General features: G+C 39.3%; 1 protein-coding gene across 3 annotated transcripts in view; it reads right to left on the bottom strand.

The window, feature by feature from the left end:
* The window catches only part of LOC105917206 (brain-enriched guanylate kinase-associated protein), a 66,923-nt gene that overhangs the window by 2,007 nt on the left and 44,259 nt on the right, over positions 1 to 20,657 (bottom strand). For all 3 annotated transcript variants that reach the window (XM_036150720.1, XM_036150719.1, XM_021310271.2), the window contains 2 exons: positions 8,227 to 8,334; positions 2,110 to 2,193 (listed from right to left, as the gene is read on the bottom strand). In XM_036150720.1, coding sequence (XP_036006613.1) covers positions 2,110 to 2,193; positions 8,227 to 8,334 — 192 coding nt within the window. The remainder of the gene's footprint in view (positions 1 to 2,109; positions 2,194 to 8,226; positions 8,335 to 20,657) is intronic.

Here is a 20,657-nt window from a genome sequence, read left to right as displayed (position 1 = left end):
GGTTCATTTTAGCCAATAAATTGATCAGGGTCATCAGAAACTTTTGCTGCCACACCAGCTTCTTTCTTCCTCCCCTCTTTTATTCTCCTTTCATCTTTTCTCTCTAGCTTCACAGCCTTCTCAACTAAATCGCCCTCTGTCCCCCTCCTCTGTATTCTCTCACCATCTCTATCTTTCTTCTACCATCAAACACGCACAAAAAAAACTCTCAGATATCAGTTCCACGGGGACAGACACATATTCAAATTAAAACAGTGGTCTAGGTCTCCAGCTGGGCATAAAGAAACTGTCTTCCTTAGCTTTGTTAAGAAACAGAGGCTTGTGCTGGCATAAAATAAGCTGCATGTTTAAAGTTAGAGCTATTTTTAGCAGCTATTGAGTCTCCCGCAGGGAACAGAGATGGAAAGTAGGTGAGGCTTTGAGCGAGCGCCGTATGATAATGTAGAGTTTGTACTGCGAGTGAGCTAACTCAGCATTAGCGCCTATCTAATTCACATCTTAATGAGCAATCTCAAAGTTTTGCAGCGTAAGTCCAAGTGGAATAAAACAGGCAACCATAAAACCGAAGCATCTAGTTTGCTATTTTTTTAATTAAAGCTGTAACTAAACAGTAGTTAAACTGATTATCCAATTAAACTGAAGACCGTGGATGTCTCTAATATGCAGAGGTGAGTAGCAGCTGTTTAGGTCCTGGAGCGTTTCAATCTGCAGAGGTAAACTCAGCCTTATAAGCTTTTCCTTCGCATAGCGGAGCAACAGGTTTAACAGTGACAGCCAAAGCTGGTCGCTCACGTGTAAAGAAGGAGCATCAGGCTAGCGACTGATCATTATTGCTCTCACGGCTACTTATTGTTCCCAGCGGACTGGGTCATGGCACTGAGCTATATAATACACTGGAGTGCTAATCACCGTCTTTTTGAACGAGTCGCTTTGAAGCCACCAGCCGCCATATTGGTACTCCCTATTTCCCCCCAGTAACTAGGGAATATGTGCGCTACAGCATCGAATAACGAGGATTTTCTCATGTTCAGGGGGGGCTTAAGACTTTTAAAATGTCAAATGCCATATAGTTTTATGTTATGTTCTAAAAATATAAAGTACTGAGAAAGTCATGTGCTGAAATACTTTGCATTTTATTCATTTAAATATATATGTTTAACATTTATACATATATAAATAACAATATACAAAAACATATATTTACATATATTTGTGTATATATATATATATATATATACATATATACATATAGATATATTTAATATGAATAACACGTAAAATATTTCAGCACATCATTTCCTAGTAGTTGATAGTGTTAGTACATCCACTGACTGTAGAATTACCTGTGAAACGTTTTCACACAGCCAGAAAACTGCTTGTTGTTGCAACCAAATCCTATGGGATTATGTGAGAGTAGGGAGTAGCAAGATGGCGGCCAGTGACTTCAGTTTTTCGGCAAAATCAGCACTCCGGTGTATTATATAGCTCAGTGGGTCATGGTGGTAATAACAGCATCAATTCATCCCTAAAAGATGAACATCTTCATCCCACCCAGCATATTGTATGTTACTTTGTGGACGAATATCAAACACGTGTTTAAAGCGCTTTTTTTTGTTGCAAATATTCTTTATGTTTGTTTTTCTCAGCGAGTTTATCTTAAATAAATGGTCAAAATTATGTCGCATGCAAAGCTACAGAGAGTTATCAGCCTTCTTTCTTGCTTCTAAGTGTCTTTTTTTTTTAATGTCTTTCTGCATCAGGTGCCGTCTCCTAATCTGCTCACTCACGCTGCACAGGCGGGCTGTAGACAGACGCCACTTCAGACAGCAGACCTTCATCAGTCTGACTGAAGAGGCCATGAGCACCGTGGCTCGCTCTCGTCGTGAGATTCACTCATCAAGGTTTCAATTTGGCACAGCAACACGCTCTCTTCATCACAAGAGTTGCACAGAAACAACTTCAGACTGATCTGCGCACCAATTAGGAGCTGGTGATTGACACAAAGAGCATTTTGTGATGTTTTAAGAACTTTTTTTTTCATAGTTCGCATTAAGGCCCGGCAGCGTCGTCTTGCTGCGTATTAATTGCGTGTGTTTGGTAGAAGCTCACCTCAGACAACTTGTGTGCTCTGTAGTGAGACTTGGAGCATTGCAGCAGATGGGCTGCCAGGTTGCAGTCTTTCCTGTACAGGTCCTGTAAGAGACACAAAGATTATCCTCAATCACTGCAAAAAAAAAAAAACCTGATTCTGACAGTTGATTGCTTTGTGGAGTCCCGTGAGGTTTTAACATCCCCCAGGTAGGATCTGCAACATTTTCTTCCTTTAATTGGGCTTTATTGGGGAATCCAGGTTTAAAAATGCAGCAATGCACTGCATGTTAGCACATGGTAACATTTCGGAAGGCAGGCTTAATAAGCGACAGCAACAAGGATTTAAAGATTAGAAATCTGTAACTTTGTCTTTAGTGTATAATGCAAACCAGAAGTTTACATACAGCCACCGTGATCATGAACATTATATATATTTAAACCTATTAATTATGCATGCAGTGTCCCAACTGTTTGCCACAGGTCTAAAACTATACATTTTAAAAGCAGTGTTGTGCCACAAATATCATTATTTTGATTTATTATAAATGTTTTTACCTGTTCAACAATGAATTAAATACACAAGATTTCAGCAAAAAAGATACAGTAGTCTGATTTCTGTAGAAAAGTATCTGTAAACCAAAATTAACTTGCATGTTTTCCCTGTTTAATGAAAAGGACAAAAGCCATAAAGAGCCATAAAGAGCAGAATATGTGTCACTGTTGCGTTCTTGCTTGACACAGCCAAATCTGCTTTTGAGTAAAAGTCAACGGGTGTGTGTGGTCCTATTTATATTCAAATTAAAATGAAAGCAAATAATGTGTGTTTAATAAAAGATAAATAGTTTATGCTTTTAATGAATAGTTTGAGATTTTAATTTGTCTGCATGTTTTTTTTCAAAAGGCCACTGAATATTTCGACCTAGTCTTTTGGACGCCCCTGGTTTGAACAGTTTCTGTCATTCACAACTCAACTGCAGAGTTTTCATAACCCAAAACTGGCTGCAAAGGTAGAATTTCTTTTGAAATATTTCTCTAATTCAGACCAAATGAAATGAATCACACAGGCTTAAATATATACATACACCCCCACTAATAGTTTAGATAAAGCTGCAGAGAAACCTCCCAGTTTCTCTAGATATGGGAAAGTCTACCCCCAGGAGTCGTTTCCCTCTTCCAGGCAAAACCTGTCAGAGGTTCTGGCACACCGCAAAAAGTTGGTGGAATAAGAAGATGGATAACAACGTAAAATCTAAAGATTGGTTTAAATCGACAGCTGGACTGTTGAAGCAACACCGAGAAAACTATTGGTTGAATAATTAAAAGAAAAGGAATGCCAACCAGTTATTTAAGTTCACCTCCGACTCACAGATGGCTGAGGTTTTTCAAACCTAAGAAAGCCGTAACAACTGTTGAGCATGGTAGCGATTGCATCATGCTGAGGGTCCGCTTCACTGAACTATTGGTGTATTGCCACAAATCGATAGATTAATAAAGAATAAGGCCTACCTAAATCTTTTTTTTCAATGTCATAAATAATCAGCAAGAGGCGTATTTGATAGTTACTCTGGACACACATCTAAACTAGATTGGGAACAGCTAAAGCAGGCCAACATTAAGCTAGAGAAACAACCCAGACCATAAAACTGTAAAGGTGCGTTCACACTGTGTCAGGCAACAGATTTACACGATATTCCTGTGGACAGGTGCCACACAGAAGCAACGCGACGCTACGCAAAGCCACACGGGCAATTCTAGCCACGCAAAACGTGTGATTTTGGTGATTAAAACCAAGCCAGAGCGACATGACACCTGCGATGGACGTGAAGCGACAGTTGGTGGAGTTGAAAAAGCTGAATCTTCGTGACAACCAATCAGGGACTGAATGAGGTTGTGACGTGGGGTGAAGGACTGCGGCGGAGACAAAGCTGTTTTTTTCCAACATGGAAGAAAAGCTGATAGTGGTGGTCTGCGGTCGGCCTGAGTTACATAACTCAACCAATTATTACCACAGAGACGAGTCCCGAAAGGAGCAAGCCTTGAGAAAAGTGAGTGAGGAGGCTGGAGTGGCAGGGAAGTGAAAGCATCACCAGATAGTGCCGTTGTACTGCGGTATTTTTAAACAATATCAATATTTTTTAATCAAAGGTTTGAAATTGCTATAATAATAGTATTACAACTACTAATGGTCCTTCTAATAATAATCTTTATTGTCATTACAGCCTATATTCTAATGACACATCCTTTAAAATACAAAGTTAGGACCATCGACTTCCCTTCATTTTCAATCCTTTCTGTGACCCAAAACCTAAACCTAATTGACAGTCTTAAACCAGAAAAAAAGTGAGGACCAAAAAAAGTTCTCATTTTACATAGTTAGCAAAAAGTTTCACTCAGCTACAAGTAAAAGTACACACACACGCACACACACACACACACACACACACGCACACACGTTATAGCTCAAACCAGTGGAGTTATTGCTATGTTGTCATATTTCTCAGCTGGTTTTACATCAGAGCTTTGCAGGATGTTAAAACGATTACTGAAGTTTTTATTATTAACATGTTTCCTATCTATGCCATGCAGACTGGGCTACTTTTTGTCAGAGCTCTTTAAAAGCAGCAAATTCAGTTATCTGTACCCTCCAGAAAAGAGAGGAAGAGCAAACCTATATCTTCTACTGTGCTCCCTCTCATGAATTTTTTTTTTTTAATTTTCTTCGGGTTTTAATTAATATTTCACATAGGATAATGAAGGTTTAGTGCCCCTCTATGTGGTATTTTGCCCTTTGTTCATGTGTGTGCCTCTGTCGGTCTTTCATAGCTTTTTTCTCTCCTGGTTCTGTTAATTTTGTCCTTTTAAAAAGGTCAGCTCTTGCAACACGTGCCTTTGTGACAGACCGGTTCTAATGATTCTCACCAAAACATCAAACAGCTTCAGCCGCCTCAGCAACCAGCTCCTTATTAGGGACAGTCCTTTCCTTTCCTTTCCGTCACATATATTATTTCTGCACTTTTTTTTTTTAACACATTTAAATTTTGCATAGGATAACTAATCTAAGGTGTGACTTTTCCTTTACAATCTTAATAAACTGTTTCTATATTGAGTATTTCGATAAAAATCCTCCAAATTATATTGAATCTCTTCTTTTCTCAAGTGCAGTTTTTAACTCCCTAGAAATAGAGAAAATTGATTAACCTGAAAAATAAAGCTACGACACTGGTTTTTATTTAAATAACCAGTAAAACTAGTGGGATTGTCAACATTAAAGTTATTTAAAGTACATAATAATTTGAATAATTTAAATTTATGCCTGAAACTTTGGGGGTCTTACTTGTGTGATAGCTTTTTCTTCAGAAAAACATGCATTGCTTTTAAGAATTGGACATTTATATGCAAGGTTTTGCCTGAACAACAGAATAGCTAAGACTCCATTTAGGAGATTATTACAAAAATAATAGATTATATTAATTCTGGTGCATTTATGGTCCTCATAAATAGTGTCTGTCAGCTCAAAAGATTCTTCTCTTTGTAATTTTAATGTTTCAGATCATGACACTGATTTAAATATCAAAGATGACCTTGATTAATAAAACCAGCACCTTTCAAATTATGATATCATTAAGGGAAAGAAGTATTGTGAAATAATAATTGCCCCCTAAAGCTAATAAGTGGTTGGGCCACCTTAGTCCATGAGTCTTTTACTTAATGCTTTGATGAGGAATTTTGGCCAGATCTTCTTTGCAGATTTGTCTTAATTCAACCACAGTGGAGAGTCTTGCCACAGTATCTTGGTCAGATTTAACTTCAGATATTGACTAGACCACTCCAAAACCCTCATTAGTTTCTTGTTTCTGAGCCATTTAAAGGTGGACTTGCTTGTGGGCTTTAGCTCATTGTCCCACAGGTGAGCGAGAGTTTAAGGTTATGATGACTGGAGGTTCTCCTTCAGGATCTTTAGTTAAAGTTGTAGTTAGTAGTCTCAGTCCTGAAGGAGAAAAGCTTGGGATTTCACCTTAAAACTCTCCCATGGATACCATTTTTATAAATATTTCCCCCCTCGTATGGTTCAACCATGAACATCAGCTATAAATGATACAAATGAGGTCTACAGTAACTCTGGTGCTGCTCTGGCTTATTTGTATAACCTGTTCGATGAGCTGCTGATGTGTTTTTGGAGTATTTTTAGTAAGCCCCTCTTGTTTGGAAGCCAGATCCTTTAGCTATCAGGCTCCTCTCCTGTGGAACCAACTCCCAGTTTTGGTCCGTGAGGCAGACACCCCGTCTACTTTTAGGACTAATCTTAAAACTTTCCTTTGTGACAAAGCTTCTAGTCAGAGTGGCTCATGTTACCCTGAGCTACCTCTATAGTTATGCTGCTATAGGCTTAGGCTGCTGGAGGACATCAGGGTCTAATTCTCTCACTCTGCTGATTTCTCCTACTGCTCTCCAATCTGCATTGCTTGTCGTCAATTCATTTTTTAACTTTTTGTTCTCTGTCATTTTTCTCCTCATAGAAGGTACACCTGGTCTGGCGTTCTGTTAGCTGTGACATCATCAGGGGAGGCAGATCATCCACTATTACCATCTACCATAGAAAGTACTCCTGGGTCAATGTGAGCGTCTGTGCTTTCTGTGTCTCTGCTCTGTCTTCTCTAAGCCCCAGTGGGTGGAGGCAGATGAGCGTTCACACTGAGCCTGGTTCTGGTTCTGCTGGAGGTTCTCCTCCCTGTTAAAGGGGAGTTTTCCTCTCCACTGTCGCTTCATGCATGCTCAGTATGAGGGATTGCTGCAAAGCCATCAACAATGCAGACGACTGTCCACTGTGGCTCTACGCTCTTTCAGGAGGAGTGAATGCTGCTTGGAGAGACTTGATGCAACCTGCTGGGTTTCCTTAGAGAGGAAACTTTCTCACCAACCTGGAGGATCTGATGGAATCTGACTTTGGAAAGTGCTTTGAGATGACGTGTATCATGAATTATCGCTATATAAATAAAATTGGATTGAATTGAAATTGTTTTCTCCATTTGTGGATAACTGTATTTCCTGTCGTTCCCTGAAGCTCCAGAGACTTATACTGACAGCATTAATGACTTTACATCACAACTTTCTGGAGTTTCTTTAGATTGTAGTATGATTTGCTACTTTTTGATATTTTTAAACTTCATGTTGTCAAACAGGTTATGTTTAAGTGATTTCTGGTCTGGTAACAATCAGGCCTGAATCTGATTTGGGAAATTATACTCAGCCTCGACCTGATTGGTTTGAATATGCTTGTTTTTCATTGGAACACTGCAAGTTTTCTTTGTCTCGTATCTTAATGTTTTGGATGATCTGAAACATTTAGGATTCGACAAAGTAACTAAAAACAGAAGCCATCTGTGAAGAAGCAACTTTTTTTTTCCCCCAGCATTGTACATCTGCCTGTCTCTGTGTTCAACAGAGAACATTCTGGGCTCGCTCTCTGGAGGAAATGTCTGCCTAACTGCTGGCTCAGATGGATTGAGAGGAATTGGCAAAGTGCTATGTACCTCAGAAGTGCTAATAAGGGCCACAGAGAAGAGAGGGGGAGAGAAAAGACCCAACCTAACTTAGACGCTCCACACAGAAAGCCAGTAAAATCACTTCAAAGAAAGCGAGGCTCTAGATTGCCATGTGCCCTTGAGCTCAGAATCACGCAGCCACGGCTCCTGCCTCTCCCCACCCCGAGGAAGCTCATTGATTTCTGTATAATCACCATAAAACACCCAGTGGCTTAGAGTTAATTCCGCTATCTGCTGTGGCACCTTGAAGCACAAATATCCAGAATGTTGCAGGAACACAGTGGGTATGACTTAAAGCAAGAGTGCATCAATAGAGTGGGCTGCCAGTGTGACGGGAGGAAGCAGCTTTTTGAAGAGTTGTCATTTCAGCTTCCGATTCCAAACACTGTTTCTGGGACCATCGAGGAAAAATCACTGACCAAGCAAAGACAGCAAACGTCCCCGAGCTGCAGATCTTTCCTCCCGAAAATGCTCCTGGCTGCTTTTTCATTTTCTGGCACCGCAGGAAAACGTCATTCAGGGATGCTCCGTCATTTAGAAACTTCCGAGCTGTGCAAATCAGTTTCGGAAAAGCTGCATGGAGCTTACTCACGTTGTCCTCTCGGAGTTTGTTGATGGTGATCTTTGCCTCCATGAGGTGGTTGTTGAGAACAATGATTTCCCGGCTGAGTGCTCGCTTCTCCTCTTCGTGGCGCTGAGACTGCAGCGTGAGATAAAGGACAGACAAAAGAAGCAGAAGAAAGAAAAAAAAAAACAAGAAGGAGTCAGAGCAGATTATAGATGAAGGTCGGGTTGGGAAGAGTTAAAGGAAAGAGCTGAGATAATGCGAACAATGATGGCAAAGTTAGAGGAGACAAGGAGAAAGAAAAGTGTTGATCATGGGAAAAGGATAAGAGAGGGCAAGAAAAATGAAAGCCAGGAAGTCTTAAGTCAGTCTGAAAGTGATGTTTTCAGCACGTCTTAATTAAATGAAGATTACACTTGCCAGAGCTCATATCATATCAATTACTCTGGGAATACACGAATAAGACACAGAAAGGAGAGAAAGGCATGACAAGGATAAAGTGGAGAGAGAGTGAAAATGACAAATGAAACACTTATTCTGTTTTTCAGTGATTACTGTCAAATGAGTGGAAATTGACTCTGCGTGAGTGACATTTGAGTTCGTCTAGCAGCAGAGTTTAATGACAGTACTGTCTGCTGCTTAACTCATCTGCATCATTTACTCAGATTTTTGCATCCGTAAACCCCAGATATGTCTCGGATGTCAGATAATACAGTTTAGAAACACGTGAAACACTGAAATGAAGCATAGTTCTTCGTTTCAGACTTTTGCAAACCCAAAAGTCTGTTTTGGACGTCTCCATGTCAGTGATTTTACACCCGTTGGCAACGTTTAGCAGCGAGATTCTTATTCAGGGAAAGAATAAAGATTTCAAGATCAGCAGGAAAGGGTTTTTATTTCATCACAACACTACATTTAGTTACATTTTTTTTGCTGGGTATAATAAATAACCTTTTTCAGTTCAATAGGTTCAGTTCAGTTTTTACTGATTCGGTTTTTAATAATTTGATATAAATACACTAAAAGGACAAAAACAAGTTTTGTGCCCATTTAAATGGGAAAATTAGATGCACATCTATCTAATTCACAACGAGAGAAATACACATCATGCTGCACAACAAATAATGTATTTCTACAGTATTATAATAATATATAATAATAATGTATTTTTACACTGTTCCTGTGTTCAACTAAAGTAAAACATAGAGGGATGGTCGGTGTATTTATAAGTATTCATAGAAATGACTGCTAAAGTAGATTTGATCAAACTCTTAAAGAAAAGGGCTGTTTGTGAGACGTAATTGGTACACATTTGCTTCCTGTTTAAAGATAATGCAGCAAATTGCTGGAAGCACTCTTGGCCCGGCTATAATTTGCACGTAAGCTTTATTGCCAAGAGTATTTTCTTGTCTGCCTCCACACACACACACACATGATTGAAAGAGGCAACCCAGTCCCAATACACAGGATTTAATAGGGTGTTGGTCCACCCCTTTATGGAAGAAATTCATGTGGAAAGCATTTCTGGGAAGGCTTTCCACATGAATTAAGAGTATGTTTATTGGAAATGTTGACCATTCATTCAGAAGTGCATTTCTGAGGTCAGGCACTGATTTTGGGCTAGAAAAGTCTCGCTAAGGTATTATGTTAAATTGAGATCAATTCTTGGTGCACACCCATCAAGTTCATCCACAACAAACTCCCTCAACAATGTCTTTAAGGACCTTGATTTAAGCACTTGTGCACAGGCATGCCACGGCATCAAACTGTTCTCACAAAGCTGGAACCATGAAATTGTCCAAAAGTTCTTGATATGTTGAAGCGTTAAGAGATAATTTCCCCTGGAAATAAGGGGCAAAGCCCATTTTTCTGAAAAACAGCCCTACCCTTATTACTCCTTGCTCCTGTAGGTAAAGAAAGGCAAATGTATGTACATAGCACTTTCAGTAACAAGGCGATTGAAAGTGCTGAATATGAAGGAGGGAATATTATAAAGGAAAAGAACAAAGAAATAACCTAAGTAAATCCTTGATTAGACTAGTTTCACTGGACCGAGCTTAATCACTAACATTCAAGCTTAATTGTTTCTATTTATACATTAACAAACATACAGAAAGCATAAAGTCACTGTACTTTATTGTTTCTAATAATAATAAGAAATAAACTGGGTACATCTGTGGGGGTTTCTGATCTAAAGTAATTTTATCCATCTTTTCTAAAGTTACAGCTAGAATAACGTATTTTGTTTCCTTATAATAAGAATAAGCTGATTAAAACCTTGACTAGACTTTTATAGTTTTACTGGAACAAGCTTCATAATGATTTTTTTTTCTAAAAATAGTAAGAAATAAACTGGGAAGGTTTCTGATCTGTAGTTTTGTTCAACTTTTCTAAGAGCTGCAATTAACTAGAGTTCTTTTTGTTTCATTGTAATAAAAATAAGTAAGTAAATCTACAAAGCTACAACTTAAGGTCTCTGATCTGACCTTTATGACACTACAGCTAAAACAGAAAGCAGCACGCTTTGTGTGTGTGTTAGTGTAATCATGTGTGTGTGTGTGTTAGTGCTAGTCTGTGAACTGTGGTAGATAGCCCTCGCAGCCAAAGTCATTGATAGTGACGGGACGTTATCAGGCAGTTCAGCAGCGCTCTGTTCCAGGTCATAGACGTCACAGAGCATCTTGTTAACATAACATCCAGGAGAAAATAAGATTGCAAGGGAGCCCATTTGGATAGTAGCATTTGTTTTCGAGCAGACAGACTCTTTTTTTTTTTGCCTTAAAGTCTTCCTGGATCTTCTCAATGGCAATTCCAAACAGCCAAATTTTTGGTCATTCTGCCAGAATCCAGCTTCCAACTTCTCCCAGATCTATTCCATCCTGCCAGTGAGCTCATGGACTGCAGCTGCCCTGCGGTTCTGCTTACACAGCAGTTTAAGCTGAGTGCTGGTAGGGGACATGTCCCTCACATAGTTCAGGCTTGAAATGGGCCGAAACAGCTGCACACGTTTTCAGAATGTCTCAATACTCCAGGTAACCGGCAGCTCCAAAAAGCAGAAATCCTGTTATCACAAATCCAATTTTGAACGCATTTTCAACATCCTCGGCTGACGAAATGGACAGAGACGTGATCCTCCTCCCTCAGTGTGTCCAGTTGCAAATGTCCCGCCGGGGCACAATGGCTCTCCTTGGTTCAGTCTTCTAGTTGATAAAATTTTATCAATTAGAAGACTGAGATAAGGGGAAGGGAGAGGAGGAAGAAAAGCGTCCGCCTTCACAGACAGCAGGAAGAGAAAAAAAAACAACTAATATTTTCATTGGTATTCCATTACATTTTTGTATAGACTGCGTGTAATTTAGATTTTCATGTTGTTTGAATGAAATATCTAAGATTATGAATAATTCTACCTTTTCTTATAGTCTGGAGTTGCTCGTTAAAAGGATTCATGAAGGTCTCACAAACCGGTGAGCATACATACTGAGGGACAAGTGGAGAATGATACTGAATGCAGGTAAGCTACTGCTCTGGCAGTTTTCTGTCTTCATATCTTAATTGTCAGGAAACATTTTTTCCTGTTGTGTTCGCATCACATCCGCTGCAGATTACAGAAAATAAGGCGAGGGCCACTACTATCTGAATCAGAAACAGTGTAAATGCTTACGTCTACTGAACATAATGGACATAATTGTGTTGGTATTTCATTAGTGCTATTTGCTTAGTAAATGATGTGCTGTACTGGAGCAAATCATATGTGCAGGTGAGGTGCAAAATTCCTGGTCTTAAAATAATTGTATAGTGCCAGGTTATAACACTAATAAGTTATTACACTTATTAGCACTAGTCCGACTATGTCCTACTTTTTTTTATTGAAAATGCTCATAGTGATATTTACATGAAAAAATACTTTTATTTACTTTCTTTTCTATGTTGCACCTAAAAATATTCATTGAGAGCAAAGTGGGAGCAAAGTCAAATTCCTTGTTGTGCAAAGAAACTTGCCGATTAGACTTGATTCAGATTCTATAATTGTTGTGATTAACGCCTAGGTCTGTATAGCTGTGCATAATTGCATATGTAATTAACATTTCACCTGCACAGAAAATGGACCAATAGAAAAGGGTTTGAAGTTTCTTTTTGACCTTCTTTGTATCGCTGATGTACAACCGTACGCTCACAAATAGAGTAGACATTTTAATGGCTGCCACAGAGCAACATCTGATAAATGATTCCCTTGCTTGGTCCCCCACTTTTTCTCTTCTTATCCCTCTGTGGTGGTAATTGTTTTCAAATATAAGGACGCAGATCCATTTGATCAGGTGTCAGCCCCTACAATAAACTGCTATTCAAATTCAATCCTGTTACAGACTCATTAATCAGCAGTTTCCTTCTGATGTGTTTCTAGCTTGTTACTGTTATTGCTCAAAAGCAGATGTCCCAAATAATTCCTTTGTTGTCCTCTTAATTTACAAAATTTTAGTATTTTACTGCCTTAAAGAAACTATGTCAGTATGTTTCTACGTTTAATGTTGTGTTTTCTTGCATAAAAGTTGCAGGCTTTCCAGTTGTAAACAACTCGTTAGGATGCAAATGCTAATTTAGTCATTAAGTCAAACAAATCATTTTGGGGTTTGTTTGGTGCCCACCTGCTGAATTGCCAATATTTACCCTGCTTTTACTTCGGTTTAGTCTTCACCTGCTCCTGAGGGAAATATCTGTTTAGCCGCTAATTGTGGCGGTGCGCTGACTACACGGCTGCCAACTGTCTTTGTGCTGCACGCCACTGTTCCTGAAAGGTTCATCAGGGGCCGTTTCACTGAGGCAGCTGTGTGAAACAGCGATTCAGGTGATTTGGATGGATTAAGCACTGATAACACACCAAAATCACATCATAAACCTCAGAAAGCTGCTTGTCTCACGCTAATTCTGTACCGATTAATTTCCTGATCATTAAAAGCATTATATAATATCATAGTATTGTAAATTTAAAAACAGTTTATATTATGAAAAAAATGCCATCCTCACTGACCACCATGCAGTCTACCCCCTTTTGCCACACTGCAAAAATGAGCTAAAAATAAGTCAAATTTTCTTGAAATGATTGTATTTGCCCTTGATTTGAGCAGTTGAATAAGATTATCTGCCAATGGTATAAGGTTTTTGCACTTAAAACAGGAACAACTCATCTCCTTCGTCTTATTTTAAGTGCAGTATATCAATTTTCTTATTTTAGGGGTACACTCATTCCATTGGCAGATCATCTTATTTACCTATTCAAATTAAGGACAAATCACACTCATTTCGACAAAATTTCACTTACTTTCTGTTGTGCAAAATGACAGTATTTAGGGGGGAATTCACAAAGCAGTGCAATATCCTTCATTATTGCATCTGTTTTGCTCATGCTATCTAATTGATTTCTGCACCAGATTCACAAACCAGATTGGATGCAGATGCAAACACGTCCATCAAGCTTATCAGATGACAGCAATCTGGGCCTATTTTTGCATCACGTCACAGATGACCTCTTCAGCTAGTAACGCAGATTGAGCTGATCAAAGAGAGTAAAACAAATATTTAACATCCATCCATCCATTTTCTATCACGTCTATCACTTGTGGGGTCGTGAGGGGTTGCTGGTGCCTATCTCCAGCTGTCAATGGGTGAGAGGCGGGGTTCACCCTGGACAGGTCGCCAGTCTATCGCAGGGCAACACAGAGGCCTAAAAGCAGACTTAAAACCAAAGGTGACCGTGCCTTTATGGCCGCGGCACAGAGACTCTGGAATAACCTCCTTGGAGGTTTTTAAATCCTCTCTAAAAGCACATTTCTTGTCCTTGGCTTTTAATCAAGTCTAAGTGGACATTTGGCAAATTTATATTTTATTTTAAAATGTATTTTATTTAAATTGAAACATTTATCCTATTATATTTTATCGCCATTAAATTTTTCTTTTTGCATTGTGTTTATGTATTTTAGCAATCAGTTTTTATCTTATACTCTGCAACTGTGATTTCTGTACAGCACTTCGGTCAACCCCGGTTGTTTTAAATGTGCTTTATAAATAAAGTTTGAGTAGAGTTGAGTTGAGAGACAAACAGGACAAACAACCAAATAATGCACACACTCACTCCTAAGGAGAATTTGGAGAAGCCAATTAACCTAACCGTCATGTTTTTGCACTGTGGGAGGAAGCCGGAGTACCCGGAGAGAACCCATGCATGCACAGGGAGAACATGCAAACTCCATGCAGACAGACCCAAGCCAAGGGTAGGACTCAAACCCAGGACCTTCTTTCTGCAAGGCAACAGGCAGCGCTACTCACTGCGACACTGTGCAGCAAATATTTAACATCTTTAAAGTGTGAGAGAGCAAAGCTATTTGCTCTGGATGTATTTCCCATAAATATGGGAAACCTTCCCTCTTAATGCAGCATAATACATAATTTATATGTGTGGACAAACTTTGTCGGGGCAAAGAGAAAGCGTTTTGTTTGGCAGAGCTGGTCTACCTCGCCGTCTCAGTTCAGAAATAGAAGGACAGGCAAATTCAGATCGGAATACCTGCAAACACGCAATTAGCCACTTGTTCATATTAGACCATTCCTCCGTGCCTAACCCCTCTAAATCGTCCAGGATTCCTCTCTTCTCATCAAATCAGCTTTGTACTGATTTGATGAGACATTCAATAACCCAAATGGTTGAAGGTCATACAAACACGGCCTACTATTACATCAACCTGCCGACTCGATGTTGGGTCCAGTCTTGATTTAATAAAGCTGATGATGCAGTTGGGGCTGTCTTGAGATAACCTTTCTGCGGAGCCAAACTGTCCTGGTGTATGTGGCCAACCAGCGTCTCTATTTAATATGCCTGAAATGCTGCGATGAGACTTGAAAACCCAAAAACAAAGCAAAGGTTTTGTAAGGGACTCAGGTCAAGGGGACTACGATCGCTGAGGAAAAAGATGGGTTGTATCTCTGGTGAACCAGTCTTTGCTGATTTGGCTGAATGTTTTAGATCAGCGGTTCCCAAACTGTGACCCAACTGGGTTGACGCTAACCTGACCCTAGCCAGATGGATGTCGCTCCGCCTAGCTTCACTCACATCCATTTGGGACCTCTCCCATAGAGAGTGATTTCTCCAACCAATTTTATTGTCCAGCCAATCAGGACGCAGGGCTGGAGTTTCATAGATGTGACGTAGTGGAGAAGCGACCGTGACGTGAGACTGTTTTGATTCAGACAACAATGGCGGCTCGTTGAGGAAGCAAGCGTTAACATTGATGCTATTTCTTCCGTGTTGTCCAATCTACCTAATATTGTTTCATTAGAAGAACATCAGAGAACGCCTCTGAAGGCTTTTGTTGGTGGAAACCATGTTTTCGCCCTTCTCCCGACCGGGTTTAGCGAGTTTTGTTTTCCGGGGCGCGCCCGTGGCGGAGCGGTTAGCAGTTAGCGCAAACCATATTAGGAGGCCTTTAGTCCTCAACGCGGTCGGCCCGGAATCGACTCCGACCTGCAGCGCTTTGCCGCCTGTCTTCCCCCTCTTCCTGTCAGCTCACTGTCAATAAAACGCGTGCCACTAGAGCTGCAAACACATTTAAAAAAAAAAAAAGTTTTGTTTTTTCCTGCGTCGCTCTCACAGCGTCACGGGTTAGCTTCGGTGTGAGTGGTTGAAATAGCACGTTGATAAAGATGACAGACAAGTGGCTTATCCAATCATATGCAAGGATTTTTGATAAGGCCCAGCCTTCAAAAAAGGCAATTCCTATGGCGGTGTCCCAGATGGATGAGTGGAGCTAGGTGGAGTGAAATACATCTGGCTAGGGTCAGGTTAGGTTGACGCACCCCCAAACTTCAAAAAACAAAAACAAATGCAACAAGCTTTTTTATAGCCATATTAAAGGCGGCATGCTTAATCTTGCTCAAATGACCAGAAAACAAAATAACAGAGAGAGAGACTTTGGTAGAGAGGCACAGACTAGCAATAACATAGCACTCGATAAAGATGTTATTAATCAGAGAAATAAAAACTTATTTCCACCGGTTAACGGTTTCCCAGTCCTGTCTGAATACGAGCTAAAACTGCATCTTTAAAATGAACTGCACCTGTCTAAATCACAATGAAAAGTACTTCAGCTCTGTGCGTGAACATAGTCAAGAAATTGCCTCTACCACCAGTTTTCCCACCAGCAGCAGCGGTGTGGCCATGACACCTGTAGCCGGTTCAGAGTCACAGCACCACGATACAGAGACTGAGTCACTCAATTTAATCTTTTAAATAAAACGTTTGGGTTGAATTCAATTTTCCCTCTACTGACGTAAACGACGTGAAGTGAAGACAGAGATAGAGAAATTTTCTGACTGTCGCTCCTTTTTTTTCCCCGGTTGCTATTCTCTCCTCTGTTGCCTCCGATTCCTCTCTCTCTCTCTTGGTTCCTCTCCTCCTTCATCACTAACGTTGACCTTAGGTGTCTCACCTGCATCACAGTTTCCCTGGTTTCAGCCAATTTGCGAGACTAAATGAAGTAGAGGCCACAAGCTAGGTGCGCATTTACAGCACAATGCATAGAAGAAGAAAACTTCTTCTATATTTCATCTTAAAATGAAGAGTAGAAGAAGACTTCTTCTACATAAATACATTTTCGTTATACTATGTTCTTCTTTATTAATTAAATTTACAGTTTTTGATTTTAATTTTTACAAAGCAAATGTTTATTTACACGTCTTTATGGTGTGGTGGGAAAAAAACAAAACACTGTCAGACCGCCACTACATTTTTCATCTCGCGCGCCACACTTCTGGGAATCCCTGTTTTAGATCATTATCCCACGGTAAGGCCCGGTGAGACACATTTTCATATTTATAGTAAAGCTCACCAGATCTAGTATTTGAAAAGGTCTCCTGGATCTTTGGAGGAGAAACAGACCCACAGCATCACGTTTCGTTCACAATGCTTAACGAAGGTGTTCTTCTATATGTTCATTCATTGCTTCAGACAGATCGACCCGGAGTGTCGCCACTAGAAGCCTCACTCTGACCAAAGCACTTGGTTTAGAAAAGCGTTTTTTTCTGCAGCATAAATATGTTAAAACATGGTTGCCAGTGTTTTCCCCACTTTAAGGCCCCGACTTTAAGTTGTTCTTTGGATACAGAAAAGAGATAATCATACTGTGCCTAATCATAGAGAAACAGGGTGCGGACTCTTAGACGGAACAAAGCACTGTCTTAACAGGCTTAAAATTATGAATATTATCTTGTACTGTATTTTTATTGGGTGGGAGTGTTCACACTGATTTTCACTATCGCCTCCAGTGACACCGTATTGGGAACACATGCTTTCATTCTTATCAGTTGGCTCCAAACGTAAAACAGGATGCAATCTGGGAAAATTAATATGCAAATCCGGACGATCACGTCTAGAAGCAATTGATCCCAGAGGATGAGGAGGGACCAGTTTCTGTTCACAACAACTTGCCAATTTATTGAATCAAAGCCTCTTTTTTTTCTCTTTTGATTGTAAACTCATAGAAGTTTCTTGCAACTAAAAAGAAACTTAGTAGATCAAAAATCTTTAATGCTGATATATGTAATTTAAGAAAAAAAGCAAGACTGGAAGAACTTTATTTTGTAATTGATTGGAGGGATTTGTTGGCATAAAAGAATGAAACAAAGGTCTGTTTTCTAAGACACATTCAGTTGTTTCACTTGTTCCGCTTCAGATTCTGCCTCATCACTGGGCAACAAATGAAGCTTTAGTCCCACGAGGTGCAATTACCGAGTGAGCTGGTTCAGAGAGGAGAGCAGAACGCTCTATTCCATTTTAAACATGCTCTGATTTTAGAGAAAGGAGCAAATAAATAAATAAATAAATAAATAAAGAAGGAACAAAGCAGATTTCTGACCTTGTTAAAGAGGATTTTCAAATCAAAACACCAACAATGCCCAGTGGCCTGGATAAACCAGAATTTCAACACTGCAAATAGCAGTTTTCCAGCACAAGCAGAACAAAGGCTTGAGTCAGTGGATGTGATTAAAGGAGGAGTAACACAACACACTTTTATGTCGCGTCACTTTTTGCATCTGTTCATCAGAGAAGAAGAACTTTGCATTTAGATTCAACCTTTTAGGTTTATGCATTACAATCTTTTTAGTACTGATAAATGTGCACCTTTCATTTTTTTTTGTTATGTTACAACAAACTGCAACTAATTTTATTGGTATGTTATGTGACAGGCCAACATAAAGTACCAGGCAAATGTGAAAAGGAAGGAAGCCTGATCTCTAAACTGTTTTTATACAAATACCCAGACAAGAAAGTGTTGCTTGTATTCAACTCCTGCTGAGTCGCCATAAATAAAATTTGTGGTGAAATAGCTCAAACTCAGTTAGACCGCGTGGAGAGTGTCTGTAAGCATTGATTTTTGTCTTTCCACTGATTCTAAATCAGATTTATGTCTGGACTTTGAGCAGGCCATTCTAACACTGAACAGGCTTTGATTTAAACCAACCATCGTAAATGATTGGCTTAAATCATGTACAAATTTGAACAAAACCCAAAATAAATGTTTTTTTGGTGGCTACTTTTTCTCCTGCTTCTACAGGAACCCCCTGCTTACAGTTAAAGGTGCATAGCCACGTTATTTGACTTTTTTAAGTTTATACATCAGTAGCTCACTCTGGTTGCAAAGTTTTTGTTAAAGATTATCGCGTCCTACTGGTGTATTAGTTATTATTTTGGTGTTTTATGCTTTGTTTTTGCTCAATTTGTTAGTAAATAAAGCCTTTTGTGTTTATTTTTAATAACAGGAAGTATGTACTGTGCAGAGATGAAGAACGTTCCAAGATCCAGTGAAAAAAAGCACATATAAATGATTCCAAGAGGGAAAAGACTGGAATGTCTCTGGGAATCCAGTCTGAACGTTGGTGTTCACTGAAGCGGACGCTAAACCTGCCGAGGCTCAGATGTGACGCAGAGTTGACTTACGTGAGTAAATGCTCTGATATGAGGCTCTTAAAGTTGCTGTAGATCGTTTTATTTACATTCACAGCGAGCTGCTGCTTTACTGTGAGGCATTGCAGAGAGTCAGGCTCAGTCCGGTATTATTAAATTTTGATTTATTAATTAAGCAAACTGACACTATGATAGTTCTGCGATACTGTCACTAGATGGCGCCACACCTGTTTATATCTGCTAATCCTGCCCGGTGCTGGGACTTTATTTATCCACAAAAAGGACCATCAAAACATTATCAGTGGCTTGGTGTATATAACTTTGTTTTATCATGATCAAACAGTTTTTGGTCTTTTTAAAGCATATAATGTGGCTATGTACCTTTATATATCTTTAGTTGATTTTTGTTAATATTTAGCATGAGAAACAGGCATGGTAATGGTGCAGGGGTAGAGACCTGTGTGTTTGGAGGCCTTAGTTCTCGCCGTCGCCGTCCAGGCTTTGGGTCCCGGCTTGTGGACCATTGACACATGTCTTCCCCTTCTCTCTCAATCACCATTTCTTGTCAGTTAACTGTTCAATAAAGGCCAATAGTGCCAAAGCAAAATAGACTAAAACAAAACAACAAAACAGCTTGAAATTTGCTTTTTTCAGGTCCAAAAGATGCGGTTTCTAAAATAATTCTGTTTTGATTTGGGAAATGCATAAATTAATTTACATCACGACACATTTACAATGTTTTAAAAACAAGATAACTTATCTGTCTTTCAAATTTTATTGTGGATGGACAAGTTAGAAAATGATGAAGTGCTTCCCAAAAGTTATTATATGGTATTATAATTATTTCTGTTATTGTTTATATTGAATTAAATGGACATCTTAAGCCTTCTTTTGCAAATATGAAAATGTTCAACATATTTATTTCTTTAACTAATTCAGTTATTATGCTACCCTAACCATTTATCCCCTAGAACTTAATTGGGCTTATCCCAACACTCTTCCCACCAATCTCCTCTGTGGGAGCGTTTTCACTCCCGGTGCTCTTAATGTAAAGTTCGCTGACGTTTGGAGGATTTCTCTTTTGTGCGCCTCATCAGCCTCCTGCTCGTTGAAAAATGTTGCCGAGCATTAAAGGGAGAAAGGAAAAAACGTCTCAGCTTGCCATCATAAAAATCCATCATTTTGAGCGGAAAACCATAACTGGTTATTCTTTTACAACTTTATTCTGAAACGTAATTAAAGTCACTCCAAACTCTGCACAAAGGTATAATCATAACTTCAGTGTCTTTCATGGAGACAGGCAGCTACTTTTATATCTATTTTTAGCAGAATAACAGCAGCTCTAATTGGGATTTTAATCTAGTGTTCTGCAGCTTTTAGGATATTTTCTTTTAAGATATTTTTTTTAATTATTGTTTGTATTTTTTGATAATGAATGAGGAGTCACGTTGGGAGTGGTATTTAGGCTTTTCATGTTTTGTTTTGGATTTTGCTTTGGGTTCTACTT

The sequence above is a fragment of the Fundulus heteroclitus genome, chromosome 19 (assembly GCF_011125445.2).
Source record: "Fundulus heteroclitus isolate FHET01 chromosome 19, MU-UCD_Fhet_4.1, whole genome shotgun sequence".
Lineage (NCBI taxonomy): Eukaryota > Metazoa > Chordata > Actinopteri > Cyprinodontiformes > Fundulidae > Fundulus > Fundulus heteroclitus.
The sequence above is the reverse complement of the archived record's forward strand: the minus strand, read 5'-3'. Positions and strand labels throughout refer to the sequence as shown.